At 40.5% G+C, this 25353-nt stretch overlaps 3 protein-coding genes and 1 pseudogene across 6 annotated transcripts in view; all 4 read left to right on the forward strand.

Annotated features, from left to right (window-relative positions):
* The first annotated feature begins 569 nt into the window (after positions 1–569).
* On the forward strand, positions 570–1907 carry LOC146479823 (uncharacterized). Its single transcript, XM_085110308.1, has 2 exons — positions 570–716; positions 1017–1907. Exons 1-2 carry the CDS (start codon positions 570–572, stop codon positions 1905–1907), a joined length of 1038 nt encoding a protein of 345 aa, XP_084966434.1.
* An 8619-nt stretch (positions 1908–10526) lies between these two features.
* LOC146479824 (collagen triple helix repeat-containing protein 1-like) lies at positions 10527–15357 on the forward strand. 4 transcript variants are annotated; one of them, XM_085110721.1, is made up of 5 exons: positions 10527–10543; positions 12995–13049; positions 13831–13938; positions 14217–14567; positions 14854–15357. In XM_085110721.1, exons 3-5 carry the CDS (start codon positions 13849–13851, stop codon positions 15205–15207), a joined length of 795 nt encoding a protein of 264 aa, XP_084966847.1. In that variant the 5' UTR covers positions 10527–10543; positions 12995–13049; positions 13831–13848; the 3' UTR covers positions 15208–15357. The 4 variants fall into 4 exon arrangements, with proteins under 4 accessions (XP_084966847.1, XP_084966846.1, XP_084966848.1 ...); XM_085110720.1 differs by lacking the exon at positions 10527–10543 and adding an exon at positions 12419–12548 and having other exon boundaries at positions 13834–13938; XM_085110722.1 differs by lacking the exon at positions 10527–10543 and having other exon boundaries at positions 12998–13049; positions 13834–13851.
* LOC146479825 (uncharacterized) overlaps positions 12989–25353 on the forward strand; it is an 82556-nt gene continuing 70191 nt past the window's right edge. Inside the window, exon 1 of the mRNA XM_085110693.1 lies at positions 12989–13049. The gene's annotated coding sequence lies outside the window, so the exon portion shown is untranslated. The remainder of the gene's footprint in view (positions 13050–25353) is intronic.
* Positions 23423–24521, forward strand: LOC146479826 (uncharacterized; annotated as a pseudogene).

Consider the following 25353-nt stretch of genomic DNA (forward strand, 5'->3'; position numbering starts at 1 on the left):
CTTGTATACCATTATGGATTTCTGTATTTGAAATCGTGGTCTGATCCTGCATTACACGACCTCTGACAAGTGGCCGTTCCTCTTTAAGGTGAGCAGCTTCTCCGTTAACTTCAGTCACGCGATCTGTACGATCTATGTTAGGAGCTGATACTGATCGCACGTTCTAAATTAGCGCTGACATCTTAGGGGGTGTTTACATGAGAAAACTCGCACCGGCGCCAGTTCCATACCGGGTTGACTTCTTGATTTCGTATCGCGTTTACATGAAGGGACACTTAACGTTGATTAAATACAGCTGTGAATCGAAATCGCGAACACGGCGTCCTTCGTCACTGGCATGTTTTCCGTTGCGGCGGCAGTAACAATTATTTCGGCTATAAATTTGTCAAATTCATTTGCGAACCTTATGTTGAGCAAGCTGATCGCCCGGAGAAACAACCTAGCACGCCTGCCAGTTCTGGTAAAACTCAGCTTTGACGCGCTGCCGTCATAAGTCGTTCAAGAACAGACCTCAGAGAAAGAAGCGGTTCTGGATAAAGCCCGGACGAACCGATCTTTGGTGGCGCAATATGATAGAAGGTCGATGTTTAGATGAAGATTGGAAGAAGAACTTTAGAATGAGCAAGGCTGACTTTTTAAAGTTTGGTGATGAACTACGACCCTTTATTTCACCCAACCCCAGATCCCCACGGCCAGGACTTTCAGCAGAAAAGAAGGTCAATCAAACAAAATAGCGAAGATATCGGTGACGTCACCTATTGAAAACATGTGCCAACCAGAATAAACAGACCTCAATCAATTTTTTGGTAGTTTAAATAACAAAAACAATGTTTGTAAACAGATATCTTTCCTATACTTATACTGCACACCATACAAATTTACATCTATGAACACATCATTTATGTTTTTGTAACTTTTTAAATTGTCACTGCAAAAAGAAAAAAAAAACAGTATAGTGAATTTTTGTTCAAAAAGTTCTTTGACCCAATAGCTGGAACTTGTGTTCTATCCAACAGGTTGGCATAACTCTTTACTACCTCAAGGATAGTGGGAGTGTGTTGATGACTGCTAATGCATTTGGGGTTGCAATCCCAACAGTAACAGTTACAGTACGTACAATGTGTTATGCTATCAATGAACACCTGCTACCGGATTATATTCACATGCCAAAAGATGTACCTTCCATTGAGAGGTTAATTGCAGCCTGGGAGCAGAAGACTGGGTTTCCAATGGTTGTTGGTGCAGTAGATGGAACCCACATCCCCATCATGCAACCATATCTCAACTCACAAGATTACTACTCATACAAAATGAAATACACAATAAATGTGCAAAGTGTCTGTGACTACAATGGCAAATTCATTGATGTTGATGCTAGATGGCCAGGTGGAACTCATGATGCTAAAGTTTTTTCATACAGTTCAATTGACAGGTTTCTTAAAGAGCAAAAACAGCCATATTTATGTAGAACAGTACTACCTGGCAGAGACAAGGTTGGTTTGTTATTACTTGGGGATCCTGCTTATCCCTTGTTACCTCATGTTATGAAAGAGTATGCCACATGTGCTACTGATGCTCAGGTTCTATTCAACCAGATGTTGCGAGATGCCAGAAATGCAATAGAATGTGCTCATGGGAGATTGAAAGCAAGATGGCAAATACTCTCAGTGCCTTTGAACTTTAAACTTCAGGAAGTACCAGTAATAGTTATTGCATGTTTTGTGTTGCACAATTGGTGTGAGGAGCATAATGTTGGAATTGATGTTGCTGCTGTCAATGACCAAATACAAAGGGATCGTGAGATGCAGCCGTCAAGGACAACTGACAGGAGGTACTCATTCACTTCTTCAGAGGGAAGAAAGATCAGAGACATCATTAAAGACTACTTCACAGAACAATCCTCCTGAGAAAGTTTGTGCTATGGATGCCTGTCAATGCAAATGGTGTGTTATATAGCACAATGACATTTATGTACAGAAATTTGTTGTATTCCATCAAGTTATTCACTGCTGAGTTTTAATTTGATGAATTGGACATTTTTGAAAGCATAGTTGAATTTTTTTAAAATTTTACAGGTGTGTGCAGTTCTAATATGTTAAAAAAGCACAAAGTAAAAAAAAAATGTTGCTGTTCTTTTACTATACAATAATTATTATTTTGACATTATGTAGAAAAAAAGAGAAACATTGTTGCTGTTATTGTAAGGAAATAAATTAATGTAAAGGGCCTCCTCAGGGTTCGAGCCAAAATAAAATTTGTTTTTTAACAACAACTCATACAAACAATAATGCTGGTTTATTGCTCATTAATATGATTTGGGCTTTTGTCAAATTCTAAATTTAAAATTGCCACTGAAAAACCTTTACAATAAGAGGAACAACAGTTAACTTATGATCCTGGGTCAGCATCAACCAGACTTTTTAAAAAACCCAACCCTGAACAAAACCCAACAATTTGCTTAACTAGCTATTTTGTGAAACAATGTTTTACCATTTGAAACTGATGGCAAAGAAATAAACCCGAACAGTTGTGTTTGCTATAATAAAGCACTCATTTTAGTAGAGATAGCGCTGGATTTGAACTTGTTATTCCCTGAGTGCAGCTATTGGTTTGCAACTTTACAGATCTAGGTCCTCAGAAATAAATAACAACATAACCATATGTTCTCTATGATGTTGATGTTTTGTTTTCTTATTTAGGTAATTGATTCAGGTAATTGACATTTATAAAAGGGACCAATTAACCTGCAATGTTAATCCAAACCTATAATAAAACTTCAACTTCAAACTGAAAACTATTTGATTGACAATTATATTCATATTAACACAACTGTGGTCAATGTATAGTGTTTACATGTTATATTAAGGGTTTTGCTAATGCTATGTGATTCAGTCATTGAATTCCATATGAGTGTATTCCCCTTCATACCCATCGAAGTGGTGCTGATCTGCGTGTCCCTGTGTGGCTGGCATGTGTGGGTTCAAGGGAGAGTATTGAGAGTGATTAAATCTGTAATTGTTTACATTAAATCCAGGTTGATTTGATGAAGGATAACCTATATTTCCTGGATGCTGCATGGCACTGAACATGAACTGAAGCCCTGTTGCTAAGGTCTTATTTAACATTGCTGATGATTCAGCCATTGATTTCATGGCTGCCTCTAAACCTTCATCTTTTTTGGTTAGACCTTCAATCATGGCTTGCTGGAGTTCCAACTGCTTCTGTGAATGCTGTAGCAGAATGTCCTGTTTTCCTTCTTGTGTAAGTTTTTTCTGCAGTTTTTCTCGTTTGTTATCAACAAATGTCTTGGTTGATTTGGCTCGCTTCCTCCCCACTTTTGCTTCACCCTCTGAATGGCTTGACTCTGTCAGTGATGGTGATACACTTCTAGAATCATCACAGGTTTGAACTTCAAATGAACCTTCAACATCCACAGACACGTCTTCCTCCCTTGCGATTTCTGCCCTGTCTCATGACAGGACGCAGGCGGGCTCGACTGTAAGTTCCGCAAAGGAATGCTAGTAGAATCTACTAGCATTCCTAACATTCCTCAAATTAAGACTCACCCGGTTTCTTTTTTTTTTTGGGACTTGCAAGGTGTCGTAATCTGTTTTTATGTCATGGAGGATGTAATTAAATCGAAAACAAACCAGGCAGGGTATAGGAATATGATCTGGACTACATGTCACATCAAGAAGTGCCAAGAAATAAAAACGTGATGCGAAATTAGAGTAAATGCAAATGTACAATGTAATTGCGCTACTCGAAATGGCGGACGCGGCCGACTAAAATAGCTCGCAAAGGCGGACCATTGACTGGCGCAGAGATACTCCTGCAGAAAAGTTAAGGCAGAAGAGAGAAAGGAAAAAGAGAAGACGTGAGAGGGAAAGAGAGGCAAGAAATGCTATAACGGGATCCTGCAAATGATTTGACAGTGTAAATATACGGTTTCGATTACGAAACAATCACGCGCATAACAGGACACATGCGTTCTCTACTGTGAGTAACGTGGTGCAGAATTTACTAGCATTTCTAGATTATTCTGTTTTGAGACCACAAAATTGTACGCCGAAAGAATATGATCTAAATTTAATCATCGAGCAAATGATACGTTTTTTGAAATGAAGTGCAACATTTTCCCGGAGTATATTCAAGAGGGCAGACATAAATCAAGCGCGCTATTAAATCACCTTGGGACACGGTTAGAAGAAACATAAAAAAAGACATCGTGAGCTTGGGAGTGAAATCCTGAAAAAAGTGATCGCACGAGTGTTATTGTCAACACAGTACAATGACAAATGCATTAATTATGGTGAATCTTGAAGAATATGCATATTCATGGCACTACCATAGTAAACAGTTGCTCTCTATTAGTTTAAATTTACTTTAAAGTATTATCATATTTGTAAGAAAAAAGTTGAGCCGGGTAAGGGAGTCTTATGTGGACAAAATTATCAGATCCCATGGCATTTGGCGAGCGGTCCTGTTAATGTTGTGACTAGTTGTCTCTCTTCACTTATAATCTGCGATACCAGATACACTAATTGTCTCGCGATTTTTCGAAGAGGCTAAAAGAACGCGAAAATTGAGTACGATATTTGCACCGGAAAAAAAGTTAACTTTTAGACGAAAGCAAAATGCACACGCACTTTTCCATAGAAGAAACACCAGACTGGCCCCGCAGAACAAGCGTTATTTTTCGTCTATGTTTCGAGGGCGAGCGCAAAACGCGAGGAAAACACGCACTACAAGTCACGCGCGACAGGAGTTTAGAGAAGAAAAGAATAGACATGTACATGTGCATACCTCTGTCTTGTTCCATCATATTAACGATGCTATAGTGAACTGTACAAGGAGAAACAACCCTCAGTCTTGTGGAAATAAATTACTTCATTTTATTTTAGAGCGTGTAAGTAAGGGGGGAAGGGGGGGGGGGGGGGGACATCCACCATTCTGATCGATATCAATTGACCGATGCCTGGCTACACTGGTGACTGCATTGCCACATCATACCATTTAAAATTAAAGGCAGTGTTTCTGTATTAGCGTTTTTTTACGTTACATCAGACCGTGTCAGGTGGGTCACCCGCAGTTCTGATGGATACAAAATTAAAGGCTGAGTTGCTGTATTAGCGTTTTTTACGTTACATCAGACTGTATCAGGTGGGACACCCGCCGATCTGATGGATAAAAAAATTAAAGGCTGAGTTGCTGTATTAGCGTTTTTTACGTTACATCAGGCCGTATCAGGTGCGTCACCCGCCGTTCTGATGGATAAAAAAAATTAAAGGCTGAGTTGCTGTATTAGCGTTTTTTACATTACATCAGACCGTATCAGGTGGGACACCCGCAGTTCTGATGGATAAAAAATTAAAGGCTGAATTACTGTATTAGCGTTTTTTACGTTACATCAGACCGTATCAGGTGGGACACCCGCCGTTCTGATGGATAAAAAATTAAAGGCTGAGTTGCTGTATTAGCGTTTTTTACGTTACATTAGACCGTATCAGGTGGGACACCCGCCGTTCTGATGGACAAAAAATTAAAGGCTGAATTGCTGTATTAAGCGTTTTTTACGTTACATCAGACCGTGTCAGGTGGGACACCCGCCGTTCTAATGGATAAAAAATTAAAGGCTGAGTTGGTGTATTAGCGTTATTTGTTTTGTTACACGAGACCATGACACCGATATCAACCTTGACATTGGCTGTGCATTTTTTATTTTGCATTTAATTATTTTTACGAGTTTGCTTCATAGACACTTCCTTCATTACTTCACCAGCTATATAGTTGCGTGTTTTTTATTGCTTTTTTGTAAAATACCGACCTCACTGATAAAAGTGTTCTATATAGTCCCCTCATTATGGTTTTATCTGGTGTGAAAATACATCTACAATTTGGACATTTCGAGCACAAAGTGAATTTGTCGTGCCCCCTGTTCCGAAAGTGAGTATGGATTGTCCCATTTTATTGTAAGTTCAGGAGTATAAATTTTAAGGGCCGCTCTGCTACACTATGAATTTTATGGCGCCTACCCCCGGAACAATAACCCGGATGATGCACAATGCAAGATCATGTTGGTCCTGTTTATGTTAAGCGTGAATATTCAAAATTGTGGTTGTCTAGGCAAATGCCCTTCTGTGATAACTTACGTCTTCTTGACTAAGCGAGACTTACCTTGGTATTGTCCCTTGTATCTCCTTTGTTTCAATGCCTACCATTTCGCATAATTAACACGTGCCAATTCCAAAGCAGAAGAATACGTCTGTCAGGTTTTGTCTTCGCATCTGTCCGGCTTCGCTTTCATTAGCGGCTCTTAGCAATCGCTTCCTTTTATTTCTTGCTTTGCGCATCTTCCTTTTTTTTTTCTCTAATGAACTTCCACGCGACTTTTGTGGCATGATCGATCACAATTTCGGAAGGGCGCGCTCCCTTCTCGTTCCCGCTAAACAGTGCCGTAATATAATTACGCGATCGCATTTCAAGATGCTTGTATATGTGCCCGCGTTTCCACACAGTGATAGTTATTATCCAAATTTGAAAAGCCAGCGGCTTATCGCAAAACAATAGAAACATTAGCTGGGAATGTTGTGTTCCGGAAGTGAATGTACAACTAGTAGATCTAAAGGCCCTGGTCAAAAGGATGGCGATTAGTTTCCGAGCTTTGTGCACAGAACGCATCGTACGAAATTCAGGCTAATATTTTTTTCACCATACAATTGCAGCGAAATTCGCGCAAATCGATCTTGTTGATTCATTACAAAACAAAGTACGTGGCCAAGCAAAGCGTCATACAATCTTGGTATTTTGCCGACGCGTCCCTTTTATACAATTAAATGTATATATATATATATATATATATATATATATATATATATATATATATATATATATTTTTTGACCGGTATGATCAACAATTGCTTGGTACCTCTCATTAGACGGTACGTACATAAGCACTGGCAGGCCACAGACTTATTTAATTCGAATTTATCCTCGCCATCTTCTTATATGAGGAGTAATGCAGTAATTTTGTATCGAGTTACGATATTCAAAAACACTGTCCAGATCGCAAAGAAAGAAGTGAGAATAACATGAGCCGTTCATTCTCTGTCATATTGAATGAGATTACAGACGCCTCAAGGAACCACAAAGATTAAATCTCTGCGTGACGTCGTACTTACAGTAGACTTCCACTGCGTCCTCTCATGCATTTTCTTCATCAACACTTTCAACAATCTCTGTTTCTGTGGACAAAGTCTCCACCCCAAAGTCAAGGGGTTCTGTTCCCGCAGATCCTTCCCAAAGTTCGTGACATTCATGCCAGTATTTCTTGTCTAGTTGACCAGAGCCAGATCTGAGGTTATCTTTGCAGTCCTCGATATAACTTCGTTTCAAACCTAACAAATAACAAGTTTTAACTATTACAAAACAAAAGAGCAAACAAAATAATGTAGTCAAGTCAATTAAAGCAAATGGTGACCGAACTGAAGACAGATATATGACAACAATACTTAAAACAAGAAATTACATCTCCCAAAAAGAACAATCCGAGGTAAAAAAAATACTGTACTTTCAGCCAGTCAATAAAGAAAGGAAAAATAAGTGAGAGCCTATATGTTAAAATGAGGAAGCCATTACTTACACAGTATATTGAAGTTGCCAAAATTTAACAAAACAAACATTGATTTTACATATACTTACATATATTACATACAGTACGTTTGAACAAACCACATTGTTTATTTCCCTACACGGTTTATTTCAGTTATTTGTTACCTTTATATTTGTTTTTAACCCTTCGAAACCCTGTAGAAATCACTTCTTTTTCTTGCCTTAATTCTTGAACGTAGTCTTGATATTCTTCCTTTGTCATATATGCAAGCTGTTTCATGGGATTCGATGGTTCGGCCTTTCCGAAATCAGTTTCCCATTTTTCTCCAAGAGACTTCCTAATGTGCTCCCACATAAGAACTTTATCAGAGTCCCATTCTATACCTTCGCCAAGTTTTTGACGTTTATAATTTCGGGTTGCTAGAAGAAATGCGTCTGTTTTCTCTTCGTATGTCCAACGTGACGACGCCATCTTGTGTTGACGTAATTTACGCATGCGCTACTCGATCCAGTCCACAGATAGGCCTAACAAGTGGTTATTTTTCGTTTACATGATACTGTTGCGAGATTTCGTGCCGGAATGAAATTCTCGCTCCGGTGCAACAACCGGGGTGAACTCGCGCCGGTATGACCCGTTCCAGTATGACATTTTCAAGGGGTATCATGTAAACGAATACCGAGAGCGATGAGAGGGAACCGGGGTGAACTCGCGCCGGTACGAAAGTTGCCCCGGTATCATGTAAACACCCCCTTACAATGTTACGCTTCAGTGTCCAGGGCTATACCGGCGCGGACTTTTTAGCGGGGAGGACCATGACGTATTCGTCCTCTTTTAGGCTCTTCAGGTTGTTTAAAATCTCCTTCGTAATGTCAGGAATGAGTGATTCAGCCTTTTGAAGGAGCTGGGTTGTCGACAGCTCTTCTCACTTTGTTTGTTAATTCAGCTAGCAGTAACTTTTAATGTTTTTTGCTCATACAAGTGTTGCTTTAGTTTTCTTGATTACTTATTGTTAAATTTTGGGCTTTCCTGAAATTTTGGGGAAATCCAGAAATTCAAGATGGCGGATCTAAGATGGCCTCCATTTGGCAGCCATCGCGCAATTTCCACGTAACATGACATCATCACTTACTGTTGCGGACCTCAAAGGAAACATCTTTGGGCGTACTATTTATCCCTTCAGACATAAAAAGGCCCGTCTGACGCAACTTTTTGCATTTTGCAAACATCAGCATACTTCAATTATTAAGCGTCGTATAGACACACGATCTTTCATGAAAATATATATTTTATAACAATTTGGATTAATGCACCTCGAGCATCTCCTTCTTATAGCTCAATCAGGTTAAGGTCAGTAACGTATTAAAGGGAATGCATCCTCTACGGAGGAGATTGGAACGCAAAAGGTTCCTCGTGCAATCTCGTTCCCCAGAATTCTTAATAAACAATATTGCCAGCGGTTAGTCGCCTGGTGATCAACCGCTAAGCAAACAGCCTGAAGACTCTTGGTACAAGACGAACAGACGAGAAATCTTGTTCCCAAGGCCCAGGCGGGTTTTAGGTCAGGTGCTGAGGGGAATGAGATTGGTACGAGAGAGGAGAGGGAAGAGTGAATCTCTTGCGCACCACCCTGATCTAGCCATATAATTATTCAAGCCGCACGCTCGGCGAGCTAAACAGGCTGGAGCTCTGTTTTCAAAATCGATATACAGTCATTTCAACTTACGTTGTCGGTTCAAAGCATGAAGCTAAAAGACAAGACCGAAAGTTTACGTGGGATATTTATAAATAAATTCATCAAAATCAGTCATGCCTGGAGAAAACAATAGGTTGTAATTAGCAGTACAATGACCTGCACGTGCAGGGATGATTTTGATGAAATTATTCATAAAAAGTAATCCCACAAAACACTGCGGTCTTGTCTTTTAGCTTTATTTGTATCCGACAACGTTAATTGAAATAGCTGTATAGTCACCTTAAAATCCTATAACGAATCACTGGTAATTTACACGGGTGATTTAAAATCGCCAGCAATTTTAGGCCTAATTTCAGATCATCTCACTGTGAAATACTGGTGGTGCGATTTTTGTTGTTGTTGTTGTTTCTTGCGATGAAAGAGCGCAAGCGACGCCATCACTGAAGGATACTTAAGATACTTAAAAGATACTTTGATATGTTTATACTCATATTGCAGTAAGCTCTTCTCTACTAAACCGCAACAAAGTAGCAATCGAGTGTTTGATATGTCGCTTTAAAATCGCCATAAGTTTTCAGTCACTTGAAAACGGCGCCATCAACAATCGTCGCTAGAATCGTTGCTCCAATCGTTTGTCAATCTCAGGCTCTTTGGCCAGCGGTTGGTCGCCAACCGCTGGCCAGAGAGCCTGAGGACTCTGGGTACGAGATCGATCGTTTGTGCAAACGAGGTAGGCAACATACGTCCTCGTGACACAATATATCAGACATGAATTTACAACCCGATATATAAATAAATAATTAATTACCAAAAAATCCTCAGCAATTATTCAAAACAAATGGCTGTGTTTTAACTATTTTCGAGATGCTCACCCCAAACGTATTTTTGACACATTGCCTGGAAATGTATCGACGTTTAAGTGCGCCGGTCAACTTAAGCCTGTTCCTAGTGAAAATTAAGGGAGCTATTTATTGCTTCCAAAGCGCGGTATGTCCTTCATCGTTTTCAGTTGTCATCAAGTCAACAGCGTCGTCATTTGCGCAACAAGGAGCTGTAAAGGACATGAGGAGAGTGAAAGAAGGAATCATACAGAGCAGAAAGTCTTGTAAATCTTGTTCGTGACATGAGACAAGAAGAAAGGGGTGGGATAAATCATGTTGGCAAGAATTTGATTTCAACAAATCCTTGGTATCGAGAATTCACTATGAACAGGATGTGGAGACTGAGTCGAGTTTATGGTAAGTTTCTTCAGGTTAGTATCTTATCTGAATATATATTTACTAATGATGTGACTCAGAATATCGCCTAAAAACAAAACAGAGGTGCGGCTCGAGCTAAGTCTACTGATCTTACCGCTGTAGAGCGTATAATGATTTTTATACTCAGTATTAATAATTCAGTAAATTGCGTAAGATCCCGGAAGTATAGCTCTTGATCCTGTATTTCTAATTTTCTTATTTATTTAGCGTGAGTAACTTACCATTAAAAAGGAACAGAAATTCGTAACTATTGTTAAACCTGCTAAGTTAAAAATATATCGACTGTATCGATTCACTTCAGTGTTTGGTGCCAGTTCCGTATCAATCGAACCTTTTCTGTCGATCGACTCTCTTATTAACTAGATTTGAGTTACATTTGCTTCAGATGAATAACGTTTCTGGTGATTTGACGAATTATCAACGGATTTGGGAAAGTTGGTATACGTCTTAAAATTGTCGATTGAATTTATTCAAGAAAGGCGCTTCCTGCCAAAGAAACACCGAACGATGATAAATATTTACTCAGAGAAAATTTTAATAGAAGGTGTTGATAACAAGGAAATTAGTAGACAGGACATATTTATGAGGGCAATTATAAAAGTAAACAAACACGCTACGAGCTGAACGGTAACTTGAATAGAAATAATAGATTTTTGAACCCAGATCAAAAACAATTCATAATGTAGAGCCATTTTTGATACAGTGCCCGACTTGTCTTTGGGACAATTGAGTCTTTCAACAAACAAGTCAAATTAATGTATCTTTTGTACCTTAATTTTTCTTGTAAAGGAAAACCCTAATAAGAAATCTCTGTATTAACATTTTCCGGATCTGAAAATAAAATTGGAAGTATCGTGAATACAGTGTTGAGAAATTCGCTTTTCATAGGTTTCTGAGTGTATCAGGTTAGCGCAGAATGAAGAATGCCTTGAAAATGCCTCAAGTATGTATGACAGTCGTGAAGACAATCAAATGCAAACTTAGGCAGTCATTGAAATTATCCCTTCACTAACGATCTAACATAAATCTCTACTGTCGTTGGCACCAAGTCTAAAAAGGTTGTGGAAGGCCAAGAAGCATTTAACGACGAATAGTTTTGGTAAATAACTGATGTAAGACCCAAATCACCTTAAACATTTGGAATGAATTGCGGCAGAGAAAAACTAGCGTTTACTTTTGTTTCTGTAACCTGCAACTGTAGTGTCAGCTCAATATTAATTCCTTTTGTCTTCGAAACACGAGGAAGCCGTGAAGAGAACGAAATGAGGCCAGCTAAGATTTTCGGAAAGCCAACGGCAGCTTGGAAATTCGGAGGATTAAGCGATTGCTTCACTAAAACTTTTGGCGAATTTAAACTGAATACAAATAAAGAATCCTATCGAACCGATCAAACTGTCCCTTTTGACGGCCCAATACAGGAAACGTTTTTTACACTATTTTCTAAATATCATCGGTTCTCGCTCGGTTCTCGCCCGATTCAAATGACGATCCCGTGGCCGTTACCTTTTACGCGCAACTTTGGCTTCGATCGACAGAAAACGAAAAATAAAATAAAATAGACCTTAATTTTTATCGTACCGTGAGGGTGTTTGGGGATAGTTGGTGCTATGCGGGAAGTGGATTTGTAGATACCGACGATTGCGTAGGGCAAATAACTTTTTTGCGAAACCCATCAAAATCGGTCGAAGAAATATGGCAAAAACTAGCTCTCTTAGATAAGTATTTTATTATCCCGATATTATTATTATTATTATTCCGTAGTCATGTACACGGTATAAGCGACGTAAAAATTAATGGTTCTCAAGCAAATCCGTCAAACGAACTCTTCTTAGAACAGTTTTGCTTATGTTTTTAATGACTTCTTCAGTTTGTGTATTTAGTCGAAAAGGGGGAGCAACGTTAAAGCACTGGAAGGACTGTGGATAAGTCAGCTGAACCCTACTCACATTTTTAAATCAGGCTGCAGAGAGTGGATAATTCAAAGGTGAAATCAATTTTGCGGAAAATTTAAAGTAAGTGTTTTTGCGTAAATTCATTACTTCAGTTTTTACTTCCTGGAAGCAATGATAACGATATATAACAGCGAAAGCTAGAACATACGGAAGCAGGATGAAATATATTAATCGCTTTAAGAAATAGCATGCCCATAGTGTGTGGATAATTCTAGCAACATTATTAAAGTAAGCATGAGCCGCTGAATTGGGATTATTGCTCCCGAAATTGAACTGAAATCAGTGCTGATTAAACATTTGTTGCAAGAAAAAGCAACCAAAAAACGTTATTCTTATTGAATATTAAAAAGCTTTATTACCCAGCCAACCTTGCCCTTGACTCATGGTAAACAACGAACTCGACAAAGCGCGAATAAGAGTCAACAGGAAGAATGAAAAATTCTAACACTAATGAAAGTTGCTTATCGTTCCTTCACAGTGACTTGTTCAAGAAGTAATTGGAACGGAGAGGCGACCTTCTTCGTCGATTTCAGGTTTGTCCTTTCACTTGGTTTGCTCTCCCTTAACCAGTTGTTATCGTTGGAAACTGATTATAGATTTAGCTAAAAAAATACAAAATTCGTATAGTAAATAAGCTTTAAAGCTCGCTGATTTTCTTCAAACTCTAGTCATCTTCGACGAAAAACGACCGATAACAATTCATGCAACTATTAAAAATAGAACAATTCGTTCAAAAGCGCGCTGTTTGAAGACATTTTTAAATATATATTTCTATTACTTCAGTCGAACTCTCTTCAGGACAATGTCGTAGGTTTCGTCAACTTAATCATGTGAAAATTCAGGCGGGATTACACGGTTGGGAATTTAAAATACCCGATGACCAAATAGCTTTCAATTGAGCACCAAAAGTTTGTGCCCGATTTTAAACTAAAAATTCGCGGCCGTTCGCATTATTTTCTTTTAACTGAAAAGTGAGAAACTAGAAACTATAGTTCATACAAAGGAAGGACAAAGTAATGAAAAAAAACGTAAGTGAAGAATTGAAACAACGGACGTCTGTTACAATCTGCAGCGTGCAATAACGGGGTAACAAGAAATATAAAAGGGAAATGGCTCTGGAGATGAAAAATAAAAAAATCGTTTCATCGGATGGGTTACTACAAGAATGAAATCTTCACTTCGAAAAATCAGGGAAAATTAAAGCAAAAATTGTTCAATGTAATAAACTGATTGGGGTACAAGGGCGATCCTAAAGATTTCCGACTTGCTGTTCACAGTCTTCATTAAGGTGATCTTTGTTTGCTTTGTCCGTAGCAGATCAGCGAGACCAACATGGCGAGTATTCCAGCCTTACTTGTGATATCACTCCTGGTTTATTTTTCCGCAGCAGACAACAAAACTAATCAACCATCTAAAAACATGGTAAGCAACTAATTTGCTACATCAGTAAAAATACAGTATAATTTCTGTGGAAAATAAATTAAAATGACACTGACTTCTTTACACATTACATAGCTGATTCATAGCATAAACACCGTTTTTTAATGATGTAACTAAGAAACGTAACTAAAAATTTAACTGAGACGAGCACACAAAAACGGTTACAGCTATCCAAAGATATAAAATGCCGCACTAAATATTAGTACCAAAACTAAATTAACATATTGACATTAACATTCTCATTTCTTGTTCCTAACTAGCAATCTCCTCCCTTCTGGTATTGTGGCATTCCCGGCATGCATGGCAAGCCTGGTTCTCCTGGCTTACCAGGTCGAGACGGACGAGATGGCCGTGAGGGAGCTAAAGGGGATCAAGGAAGACCAGGGGGGACTGGACCCCAGGGACCTCCTGGTGTCGAGGGCCCGGCTGGTAAAAATGGAAAAGATGGTGCTAAGGGAGAGCCTGGTGTCCGGGGTCCTCCCGGGCAAAAAGGGCAGCGCGGAGAGAGTGGAGCGAGTGGACTTCCTGGGACTCCAGGTGTGACGACTTTTAAGAACTGGAAGGAGTGCGCCTGGAGAAAGGATGATGGCAAAGATCATGGTCTGATCAAGGTGAGGGCTGGCATGAGATAATATCTCACATTAAATCAACAAGGCTATGAGATCATCACAAGACTATCTACATTTCTCTATAACAATAAACATAAATGCAGAAGAAGAAGAAGAAGAAGAAGAAGAAGAAGAAGAAGAAGAAGAAGAAGGAAGAGTCATCATTGTTCAGTTTTTCGGTTTTTCATCCTGAACATTCCGACTTTTTTCCAATATATACGTTATCCCTTTCTTTCTTTGTCCTTTTCCTTCATTTATTTGTTTTCATATTCATTTCTATGTAATACAGGATTGTGTGTTCACCAAGAACTTCTCGGACACATCCCTCCATGTTGCCTGGACTGGCAGTCTTACAGTCTATGGCTGCAAGTCCTGTTGCAAACGCTGGTACTTCACTTTCAACGGTGCTGAATGTTCAGCTCCTCTTCCCATTGATGGCGTAGTGCATTTGGGCAAGTTAGCACCGCAAGATCCCCACCGCGTCCGCCATATTGAAGGGCACTGTAACAACATCCACAAAGGAAAGGTGCGCGTGGGATTCTGGGTCGGTAATTGTCAAGGGACTGGAGAAGCTGACGCCTACACGGGTTATAATTCAGTGTCCCGGATCTATGTTGAAGAAGTTCCCAAAGCTCAGCCTTAGATCTTGAGCCAGAATCTACAGTCCTGGAAAAACGCCTTAAGGGGACCGTAATGATTAACATCTAATTATAGTAGTTAGTTGTCAGATTAAAATGATATTAAAATGTTGTTGTTTTTGTAACTAGAAGCCAATCATCATGCTGTTGTTAAATAAAATGCAGGATTATTCTGAAAAACAATCCATGCGTTCATGTTCGTTTGGTTGTTTTGGAGGGGGTGCTGCTGTCAAGTTGTCATTTATTTTTTTTTTCTTTTCTCGTAATTTTTAAAAAAATGCAATTGTTAGGGAAACCTCGGTTGTAATGTAACACACAAGGTTCGTTGAAAAAATCACATTTAAGAAATCAAAAGGTAAATCGTGTCCAAAATTAGAAAAATGGGAGCAGTCGATGCTATAGATTGATTATGGATGAATGAAAGTGAAATTAAATTATTGGAGTATATTACTAAGCAGCAACACGCTATAATGATAATTTTGAAGGATTATGCTGAATTTGACTGCAATTGCCAAAGGTGGAAAGTTACATCGTATTGGGAGATTTTTAATTTGCTATAGATGTATTGAACTACCTCCACACACTGACCCCAACTACAAAATTTAAGCCTAAGACACCAAAAGGATTCATTTGAGCCGGCCTATGAAGTAATAAAAAAGAGAAATACCAAGTTAAGATGTTAGAGCAGCATCTTGTGTTGTTTACAATTCCGTATTGTCTTGTTGTTGCCTTACCTTTTGATTTGTCAAATTTTGTGTCATTTTTGACTTCAGAAAACTAGGAGTTTCCTTCAGTTTTGAGATCATTTGTACCTTACTGCACACCAAACAATTATGAGCTAAATTTCCTTAAGTTTTCATGAAATGATTTTGTGACAATCGGTCAGTAACCGACAAGTTGAAGTGTCCGAATTAATCTATCGGAAACTGATCATGACGCTTTGGCGATATAGGAGGCAGCTTCTGCTAATAACGGAAAAGTTTACAGAATTTCGAGTGAGAGTGTAAGGGTGGAGCACAGGGAATCCCTCGGAATTTTGGGTGGGCTGTTGGGATCGGAGTAAGGCAGAACACGTCCCACAACTAGAACAGCTATTCGAGTGGGAGTGGGCTAAAAAATCCCTACGATTTGGGGTGAAAATGATCTGGTAGAGCACAGATAACATCCTGAAAATTTAGGTTGGGGTTGTGGAGTGATAAGGACATCTGATGAAGTGTTTACCATAAGAAACTGAACAGCTCTGTTCTATTAATATTAGATCGCAACAAAATCGCAGTCGATCGCGAGTCGCTTTCAATTCGCAGCGAAAACTCCGATAAGTTTCCTTCTCACTAAACATCGGCGCCCTCAACAATCGCGGCTAAACTCGTTTGCTATAATCGCTCGTGTAAACGGAGTTATGCCACATACATCATCATGAGTTAAGTGTTAGGAAACTCGACGAAGCACAGCTTTCCTCTTGAACACAACGTTTAATGGCCATTAGATATCAATATACAACCTTTTGACGTCCGAGCGAGGTTACAACACCTTCGATTTACGAGCTACAAAGACGCGAACAAGGGCACGTAACTTACAAAGCTAACTTACTAGGGTAGGGTAGGGTAGGGTAGGGTAGGGTAGGGTAGGGTTAATCATAGCCATAAGTCCAGCCACTTACGTTTCTTAACTACCTTTCCAGATCGGGTGCGACGGGCTGTAATACCCTCCCCATCTTGTCCTCCGTCGAGGAGGACAACACGGAGTCTAGGTTGAGGAGCAGTAACACTCTGAGCGGGAACAACGTTCGACTGCAACTTCTCCCCACCATGTACAGGAACTTCTTCTTCATGACTGGCTTGTGGGGCGGCTGATTCTATTTCCAATCCATGAAGACAGTGTACAGGCCTAGTTAGGATGCACTTTTTGTACTCTCACTGTGGCAGTTCGTACAAGTCCGTCTTTGCCAAGGTGGACCTCTTCAACTCTACCTAGTGGCCAGTTTCCACGAGAAACGTTATCTTCAGAGACCAGCACGATATCGCCTACTTGAATCGGCGCTGCCTCCTTCTGCCAGGAAGCCACTTCTTCTGCCACTTGCTTCTCATCTTAAGCTGATAAAGGTACTCTTCCTTCCACCGCCTCCAGTAGTGGTTGAGCAATCGTTGGAGATAAAGATATCTTTTCATAGCCCGCTTACTGGACTCTTCTAACTAATCCTCTTCAGCGTCAGGTAACTGTTTAAGCGATCCGCCAATGGCAAGATGAGTAGGCGTGATTGGTAATGGATCTCTGTTGTCGTCACTTACTGGGGTCAGAGGTCTGGAGTTGATTACACCTTCTATCTTGATGAGAGGAGTATTTAGCTCGTTGAAGGAGAGAAGTGCTCTTCCAAAAACTTTGCGCAGTGGTTCCTTAGCTGCTCTACAAAAATCTTTTCCACCATCCGCCTCTCCATGGCGAGCGTTCTGTGATGAATCTCCACTTAATTCCTTTAGCTGATAACTCTGACTTGATTAGATCTTGATCCAAAGTGTCCCACAGCGACTAGCTCTGTGACTTTGGCTGATCATACAACTTCTTGATCTCTCTACTTGCAGCTTTAAAGATTTTTGCATTGTCTGACCACACTGTATGGCAAAGACCTCTGTGATTTTTCATGCGACTGAGGCTTGCAGAAATTCATCTGTCGTTAGTCCATTTGCAAGCTCCAAGTGAACAATACGCGATGTTGCACATATGAACACACATACGTTTGCTTTCTTGACACTTGAGCCCTCCTTTACGTGTAAAGGTCCAGCAAAGTCAGTACCAATGTGTGCAAATGGTAAGGAGGTTGACACTCTTTCCTCGAGTAGTAATCCCATCTTCTGTTTACAAGGACAAACTCGCTGTCTTTGGCAAGGCATACACCTTCTGACACGTTTGACCTCACGTCCTCCTTGGGTAAGCCAAATCATCTGTCGTAGTACAGTTTCTGGACCTGCATGCAACATCTGTCTGTGTACATCTTGAATCAATTTCGCAACTGCTGGATGTCCATGTGGCAAGATTATTTGGTGCTTGTTCTCTTCAGGAAAGTCGGCGAACTGTAGTCTTCCACCTACTCTAATCACTTTATCTTCTTCGTTGTAATAAGGGTCTAGCTTTAGGAGGCCGCTACTACTGGGTAGTGTTCTTTGCGGCTTTCAACTGCTCGTATTCTTCTTTAGAGACCTCTTCTTGAACCCACACGCAGCACTTCAACTCTACCTGCTTCATCTCCTCAGCTGGCAAATCGGTCTCGTCTTCAACAACTATACGGCTCTCAGTACGTAAGCGGTTACCCTGATCAACTTCATCCACGTTCCATACCGTGACATATCAAGTAATGCCTTTACTACAACTGCGGCACAACCATGGGTAACTCTTCTTTCCTCTGCGCATGATTCAGGGACGGTATCTTCATTTCTCGGCTGAGTACGTTGAGACGCACAAGGATGCAACAACCATGGGGGTCCATTCCACCACAGCGTGCTTGAAATCATGTCACCACTGGTCAATCCGCTGGACAACAAATCTGCAGGAATCTCTTTACTAGGACAATACTTCCAGTATTCAGGGTCGCATGTTGACTGTATTTCTGCTACTCGGTTTTGTACGAATGGCTTCCAGCAAGAACTCTGTCCTCGGATCCAGTGAAGTGTTACCATGCTATTGATTGGAAAAGTCTCTGCAACATATTTCAACAATCTGGCATTCACTACTAGCGGGAAGCTCTAATCTTGGAAGTGACACTGTCTTGATAGGTACAACTCTGGATCTTGACATTATTAGCTGTGATGATACCTGACCTTCCTTATCGGTTATACAATCCGGCTCCGTACGCCTTCGGGGAAGCATCTCTGAAACCGCGTAGTTCGATCTTATGGTCAGGGGTGATGCCACTTCCAAAGCAACGGGGAATGGTCAGGTCTTTGAACTGCAAAAAATCTGATTTCCAAGATGACCACTTCTCTTTGGTGTCACTGTCCAATGGGTCATCCCACTGTAGTCCCTTCCGCCACAGCTCTTGAATAAGGATTTTCCCTCTTACAATGAGGGGCGATGTCAGTCCCGTTGTGTCAAACCTTTTCGATGCTAGACTCAGTACGCTTGTCTTTGTAATTGGGTCAAGACATGAGATGATGCCGCTTGGTGCCAGGAATCAGAAGCAGTCAGGGGTCAAGTCCCTCAACACACCAAGTGCCTTGAGCGATTCGCTTGAATCAAACTTTATTAGTGGCGACGAGGCTCACTTAGCTGGGTCTATGCTATCCATAACAAGCTTACCCACTTTTTCAAGTTAAGCGCTGCTGTAAACATGATCTCTGACATCTCCTGTTGAGGTTTCAAGGCAAAGCAGTCTGTCTCGGCTCCTGATAAGCAGTCGTCCACATACATGTTTTGTAGAATTTCCCTTGCAGCATCAGAGAATGTCTCTGCCTACTACTTGGCGTGATTGTGCACGGTTTAAATTGCAAGACATGGACTAGAGTTCACTCCAAATGTCAATCTCTGCATTCTGTAGACTTTGGGTGGTTCATTGATCTGCAAATCTTTCCATAAGTGCCGGTGTACATCTTGATCCTTTGGTGCAAGCTTCACTTGAATAAACATCTTCTCAACATCTGCTATTAGGCCGATTCTGTAGGTACGAAAACGGATGAGAACAGATGCTAGGTTAGGTTGTCATGCGGGACCGGGAAGGACGCAATCGTTGAGAGAAACTCCGCCCTCTTCTCGTGTGGAGGCATGAAATACAATTCTGCACTTTGTTGTCCTTTTGTCTGCGCGGAACACTGCGTGGTGTGGTAAGTAAAGGACAATACCATTCTTCATTTCTCTGCTCATGTACTTCGCCTGCAAAACCTTTCTCCTACATATTCGTTGATTACAGCACTGTAGGCTTCAGCTTTAACAGGATCTCGTCCCAGCCTTCTTTCGATGCTTTCGAGTCGTTTCACAGCTTTTTCACAATTGTTCTCCAGTCTTGGGTGATCCTTCCTCCAGGGCAGTTGAACTTCATAGTTTTGTCCATTAAATTTCAGTCCTTTGTTGAACTCAGCGACTGCATATTCTTCCTCTTGAGACATGGTTGGATTTTCAGCTTCAGTAATGCTAATTACTTCTAGTTCCCAGAACTGTCTTAAACTCGTAGTGACTTCATTGCCCTCTATCACAACCTTGCTACCGCTGTCTGAAAAAGTGTCTCCTTCACATACGAGGTAGGTTGGGGTGAAGTCAATCCGCTAAGGGTTCTATTGGTCACGTGCTGCGGTGAAGTACTGGGTACATGCTGAAGTGTAGAGGTGATTGGATACTGGGATGTGGTTGCTAGGGGCTGGCCAGGCAATAACTTGTGACGATATCGACAGCAATTTGCAACTGATCACTTGGGTTGTCGACAAACTTTGGAGAGATGCCTGTAGTTGCTAGGCTTTAAACAATTGTAACACAGCTTGCTTTCTTGGACTAGATTGCATCTTTCATCCACTGACTTCTCATTAAACAATGCACAGTTTGGTGAACCATGATCTGCTTTATAAAAAATACAACTTGGATTATTTAACGGTGGTCGTGCCTCACTGAACAAAGCAGAAACAGTTGATACTCGTTCACGGTCACTTGTATCGGTTTACGCTGACTTCTTGCTTTCATTTCTACCCTTACTGGAACTACGATTATTTGGGTAAGTGTTGGTGTGAAGGTCTCTCTCTCCTGCCTCTTTGGACACAGCTTGTCGATTAAGAAACTTAAGAGTGCCTGACTGTGACTTTCGAGAATCGCTGGCCAAGCTTGAAAAATCGAAACTCCTGATAATTTGCCTGAAGTTTACTTTTGGGGAACTATCTTCGAAAATATTATTTGAATGTTCTGGAAATTTATAGTTTTCGAGAATTTTGGAGAAAACGAAATTACGGGTTTTGCCTCATTAATTATGGAAAAATCTCACTTAATGTTAGCCAAGTTCAATACGCTTGTGTTGAAACAGTACGCAACGCTTCAAAAACGAGGTCGGTTTTGAATAAGAGGATAACTCACCTACGTTCTATCAATGGGACCCATGTAAACTTTTGCAGAACTTTGGAGGGTTTATGGCTCTTTGAAAAATTGACATTTTGAGGACTTCGCGATGAGGTAAAAATTGAGTAAGATTGAAGGTTTAAAATGCATCTTGGTATGTCAGGTATCGACTCGAGAGGAACATGGTGATAAAGTTTGGGTCTTCGTCTGTGATAATATGAAATAAAAAATCTGGGCAATCAATGCACGCGCCGACGAAAACCAAAGTTAGCGAGGCTTCGTTAACAAATTTGCATAATTCGCAACTGTTGAGAAAAAGCTGTTGTGGCGACTCGGTGAAAACATTGACCCAGGCTACCTTCAAATGGTCATTTTATCTCATGTTGCATTTGCCTGTTTCGCTTTCTTGTTTAATAACGTGATAGAAAAGGTCTGGACAAAAAAATGCACGCCATCGGGAAAGAAAACATTCGCCAAATTCTGGTGGGAAATTTGCATAATGCAAATCTCCCAATAAATCTTTCTGCAAAGAAATCTGATTGGGAAAGTTTCGTGAGGAGACTATTTGACTGAAACACTCCATATCAAAGGAGTCCAAACAACCCTTAACTATCCGATTTCAACAAATAATTGTCGAATCTTAACCTTTAAAAATTAATAGTGCCAAACTGATACTCGCTATTGCGTTACCTGCCTCAGGTCAATACCTGTCGACATATTGTAAATAATATAATGCCCAGAAACCAACTTGTGCTGCGAAATTGCCATTTACAACAACTAGAATAAAGACCTTTATTTGCTGGCAAAGAAGCGGTTTTGATAAAAATAAAACGTTCACAGGACACTGGAATCACGTTTAAAAAATACACCCTTGTCAAATGAGGTAAGAAAGTTAGACATAGAGTCGGTCAAAACGAACATTTTTAATGAAATCAAGTTTGTTTAGTGGAATGCTTTTCAAATAGCGAGTCCAACCTTTTTAAGTGGCTTCCAAATAATGATCACTCAGAGGCGGGTCAGTAAAAAAAAACCTCTCTGTTCGTGTTGTTTGATACTGTACCTTCGCAAGCGACTGAAAAACAATGTCAGCCGGCACGCCATACTTTAACGTAATTACTGGTATGAAATATCACACATGCACGAATACACGCTTCAAAACCTGTTTGTCGATTTCCGTGTAACAAAAAAAATAACTCAGTTTATACTTACAGTCCTCATTGGCTGTAGGGCATGCATTTATCTTTGTTGAATGTCAACAAGAGAAACACGGGTATCTCAGTGACACTGTGTACGTACACGCAGTGCCTACCTTGTCATGACACGATGAGTGTTACACAATGGCGTAAATTATAAGGGTTTGTATTGGAATTTACGAACGAGTTTTGGAGTCGAAAAGTAAAGGGCATGAATTGAACAAACATGGCTTACCTTTTTTCCTTGACATGTTGCCAGTGTTTGTGTGCCATATTTCGCCCATTTCAGTACAATTCCAGTGGGTTTTAGGTTCGCTGAAAATTTTCCTTTCTCTATACGGTATCCTACTATATATATCTATACCCCCAAAATCTTGGTCACTTCGGTATCAATAGTAGTTTTAGAAAAAAATTGCAACGTTAGCAACGCAGTCAGTATAAAACGTGAGTTGCACACGAAGAATTGTGGACCACGGACTGGGTATAAAAGAGGTAGTACTAAAAGTATGGAAGGACTATGGACTACGGGCTACGGACCACGGACTGACTGCATGCCCTACAGTCCACATTGGCTGTAGGGCATGTATTTACCTTTGTCGAATGTCAACAACAGAAACACGGGTATCTTAGTGACACTGTATACACGCAACGTCTACTGCATGCAATTGCACGACATCTACATGATTGTGCACATGGGCTGATTGGTTGATCACGATCAATGATCATCAAACATCCTTTTCCAAATCGAGCCCTGAGATGAATGCTACAAATCTAAAATGCCGGGCTCTCTTCAGCGCGTATTAAAAATTCAGCTGTTTCGCTGAGATAAAGCTAGATTTTATGTTTGCACTGTCGATCCTCACTATTTTATTCCCCGTCCATTTTTTGTTTCTCAAAAACAACAATAAAGGGACAAAAACAACTACCGAAACTTGATTCTCTTTCGTATAATGGTCCGCCCTGCGGGATTCAGATTGCATTCTTTCACGGCTAATCACCAGGTCATCACGGTTCAAAGACCTTTGTTATGCAAATCACATCATATAAAAGGCGCCATGTGGTCTTACGAGTTGTCTTTTGTTCGCGTGCAAAGCCAGGTCATCATGGCTGCTGACGGTGTGTCTATTGTTCATGTCCAAGAATCGACTAGTGGACGTGATGAAGAAGTCAAAGATCAAACTCCGGTTGCGACCGGGTTTAAAGCTTTCGAGTCTAAACTCGATACTTTGACGAGCTCGATGCTGAAAGTGTCGGATACTTTGTCGCTACTTGCTAGCGCTCAGCCGCATATGGCTCTCAACGTTAGTTCTGAGGAAGAGGACGCTCTCCTTGCCGAAAGTGAATTTGACCCTGCCGAAGGCATTCTCCCAGAAGATAGCGGCCTCGAATTGGGCGAGTTGCCTTACGAGGACCTGTTTTAAGACACGGAGGACTGCGGACAGAAGGTGAACGAGGGTGTCGCTAAACGTGTCAACAGTGCTTGCACGAAAAAGCCTGCTAAAGAGCAGTTCGCTTCAATTCAGAAGAAATACCTTCGTCCAGAAAACTGTGACTTTCTCAAAACTCCTCGGGTGAATCCCGAGTTATGGGACGATTTACAAGACAAGACGAAACACCGCGAGTGTTCCTTCCAGGCGTTCCAGAAGAATTTGATTAAAGGAATTACGCCGGTGGTGCAATTAGCAAGTAAAGTTGTCGATGCCAAAAAACGTAAGGAGGATTCTATTCCCTTAAATGATGTTTATGATCTTTCCATTGATGCTCTTACCTTTCTGGGTAATTCTGTTTATGAATTCTCCATGAAGCGGAGGGAATTGTTAAAGTCCGAGGTGGCTCCGGCGTACAAGTCGTTGTGTCATGAGTCGCAACCTATTACTACATTACTGTTTGGCGACGAATTGCCTCAGAGTATTCGCAACATTTCACAAGTTAAGCGCATGAGGAGCGCACAGAAGCCAATCACCCCCTCGTCAAGCTCCGAAGAGCTCCAGTACAACGACCAAACAGCAGTGAACTCGCAACTCCCAAACGCCTATCCTCAGGTAGGTGGCCGTTTGGCAAAGTTTCCTCTTTCTTGGAGTAATCTTGCATCCGATAGTTAGTTTTACAAGCCGTGAGCGGCTATAAGATTGAGTTTGTTTGTGAACCATTTCAAGTTCAGAAGCCAAACAAGATTGTTTTTTCTGACGAAGAAAAGCAATTAATTGACCTTGAAGTTCACAAGATGTTTCAAAAAGGTGCTATTAGGCATGCTTTGTTTGGTCCAAAACAGTTCATTTCTAATTTGTTTGTTATTCCGAAAAAGAATGGTGAGCTTCGTCCTGTAATTAATTTGAAACCTCTCAATGAGTTTGTTCGATATCAACATTTCAAGATGGAGGGTTTAAACTCTCTCCTGGACCTTCTCTCGGGTGCAGAGTTTTTTTTACTACAATTGATCTTAAGGATGCTTATTTTACCATTCCGATACATCCGGATCATTACAAGTATTTGAGATTCGAGTGGAACTCGACTCTTCACGAATTCATTTGTTTGCCCTTTGGGCTTTCTTCTGCCCCTAGAGTATTTACCAAAGTCTTAAAGCCTTTTGTTGGGGCAGTTCGTAACAAGGGAATAAGACTGGTCATCTATCTCGATGATATGGCCATTATTAGTTCATATCGTGAACTTTCTTTAGAGGAATCAGCCATTGTTATTCAAATTCTTGAATCTTTGGGATTTATTATCAATAAAGAGAAATCCGTTCTTATTCCTTCTCAGAAGATTGCATTCCTCGGTTATGTAATTGACTCCGTGGAGATGACTATTTCTCTTCCAGAAAGGAAGATTAATAAGTTACAAGAGCAAGCTTTGTCTTTGTGGGAAAAAACCCAATGTTCTATTCGAGAACTGGCCCATGTTATTGGATTGATTGTTTCCTCTTTTCTGGCCATT

The sequence above is a fragment of the Pavona decussata genome, unplaced genomic scaffold (genome assembly GCF_977016875.1).
Source record: "Pavona decussata unplaced genomic scaffold, jaPavDecu1.1 SCAFFOLD_58, whole genome shotgun sequence".
Taxonomy (NCBI): domain Eukaryota; kingdom Metazoa; phylum Cnidaria; class Anthozoa; order Scleractinia; family Agariciidae; genus Pavona; species Pavona decussata.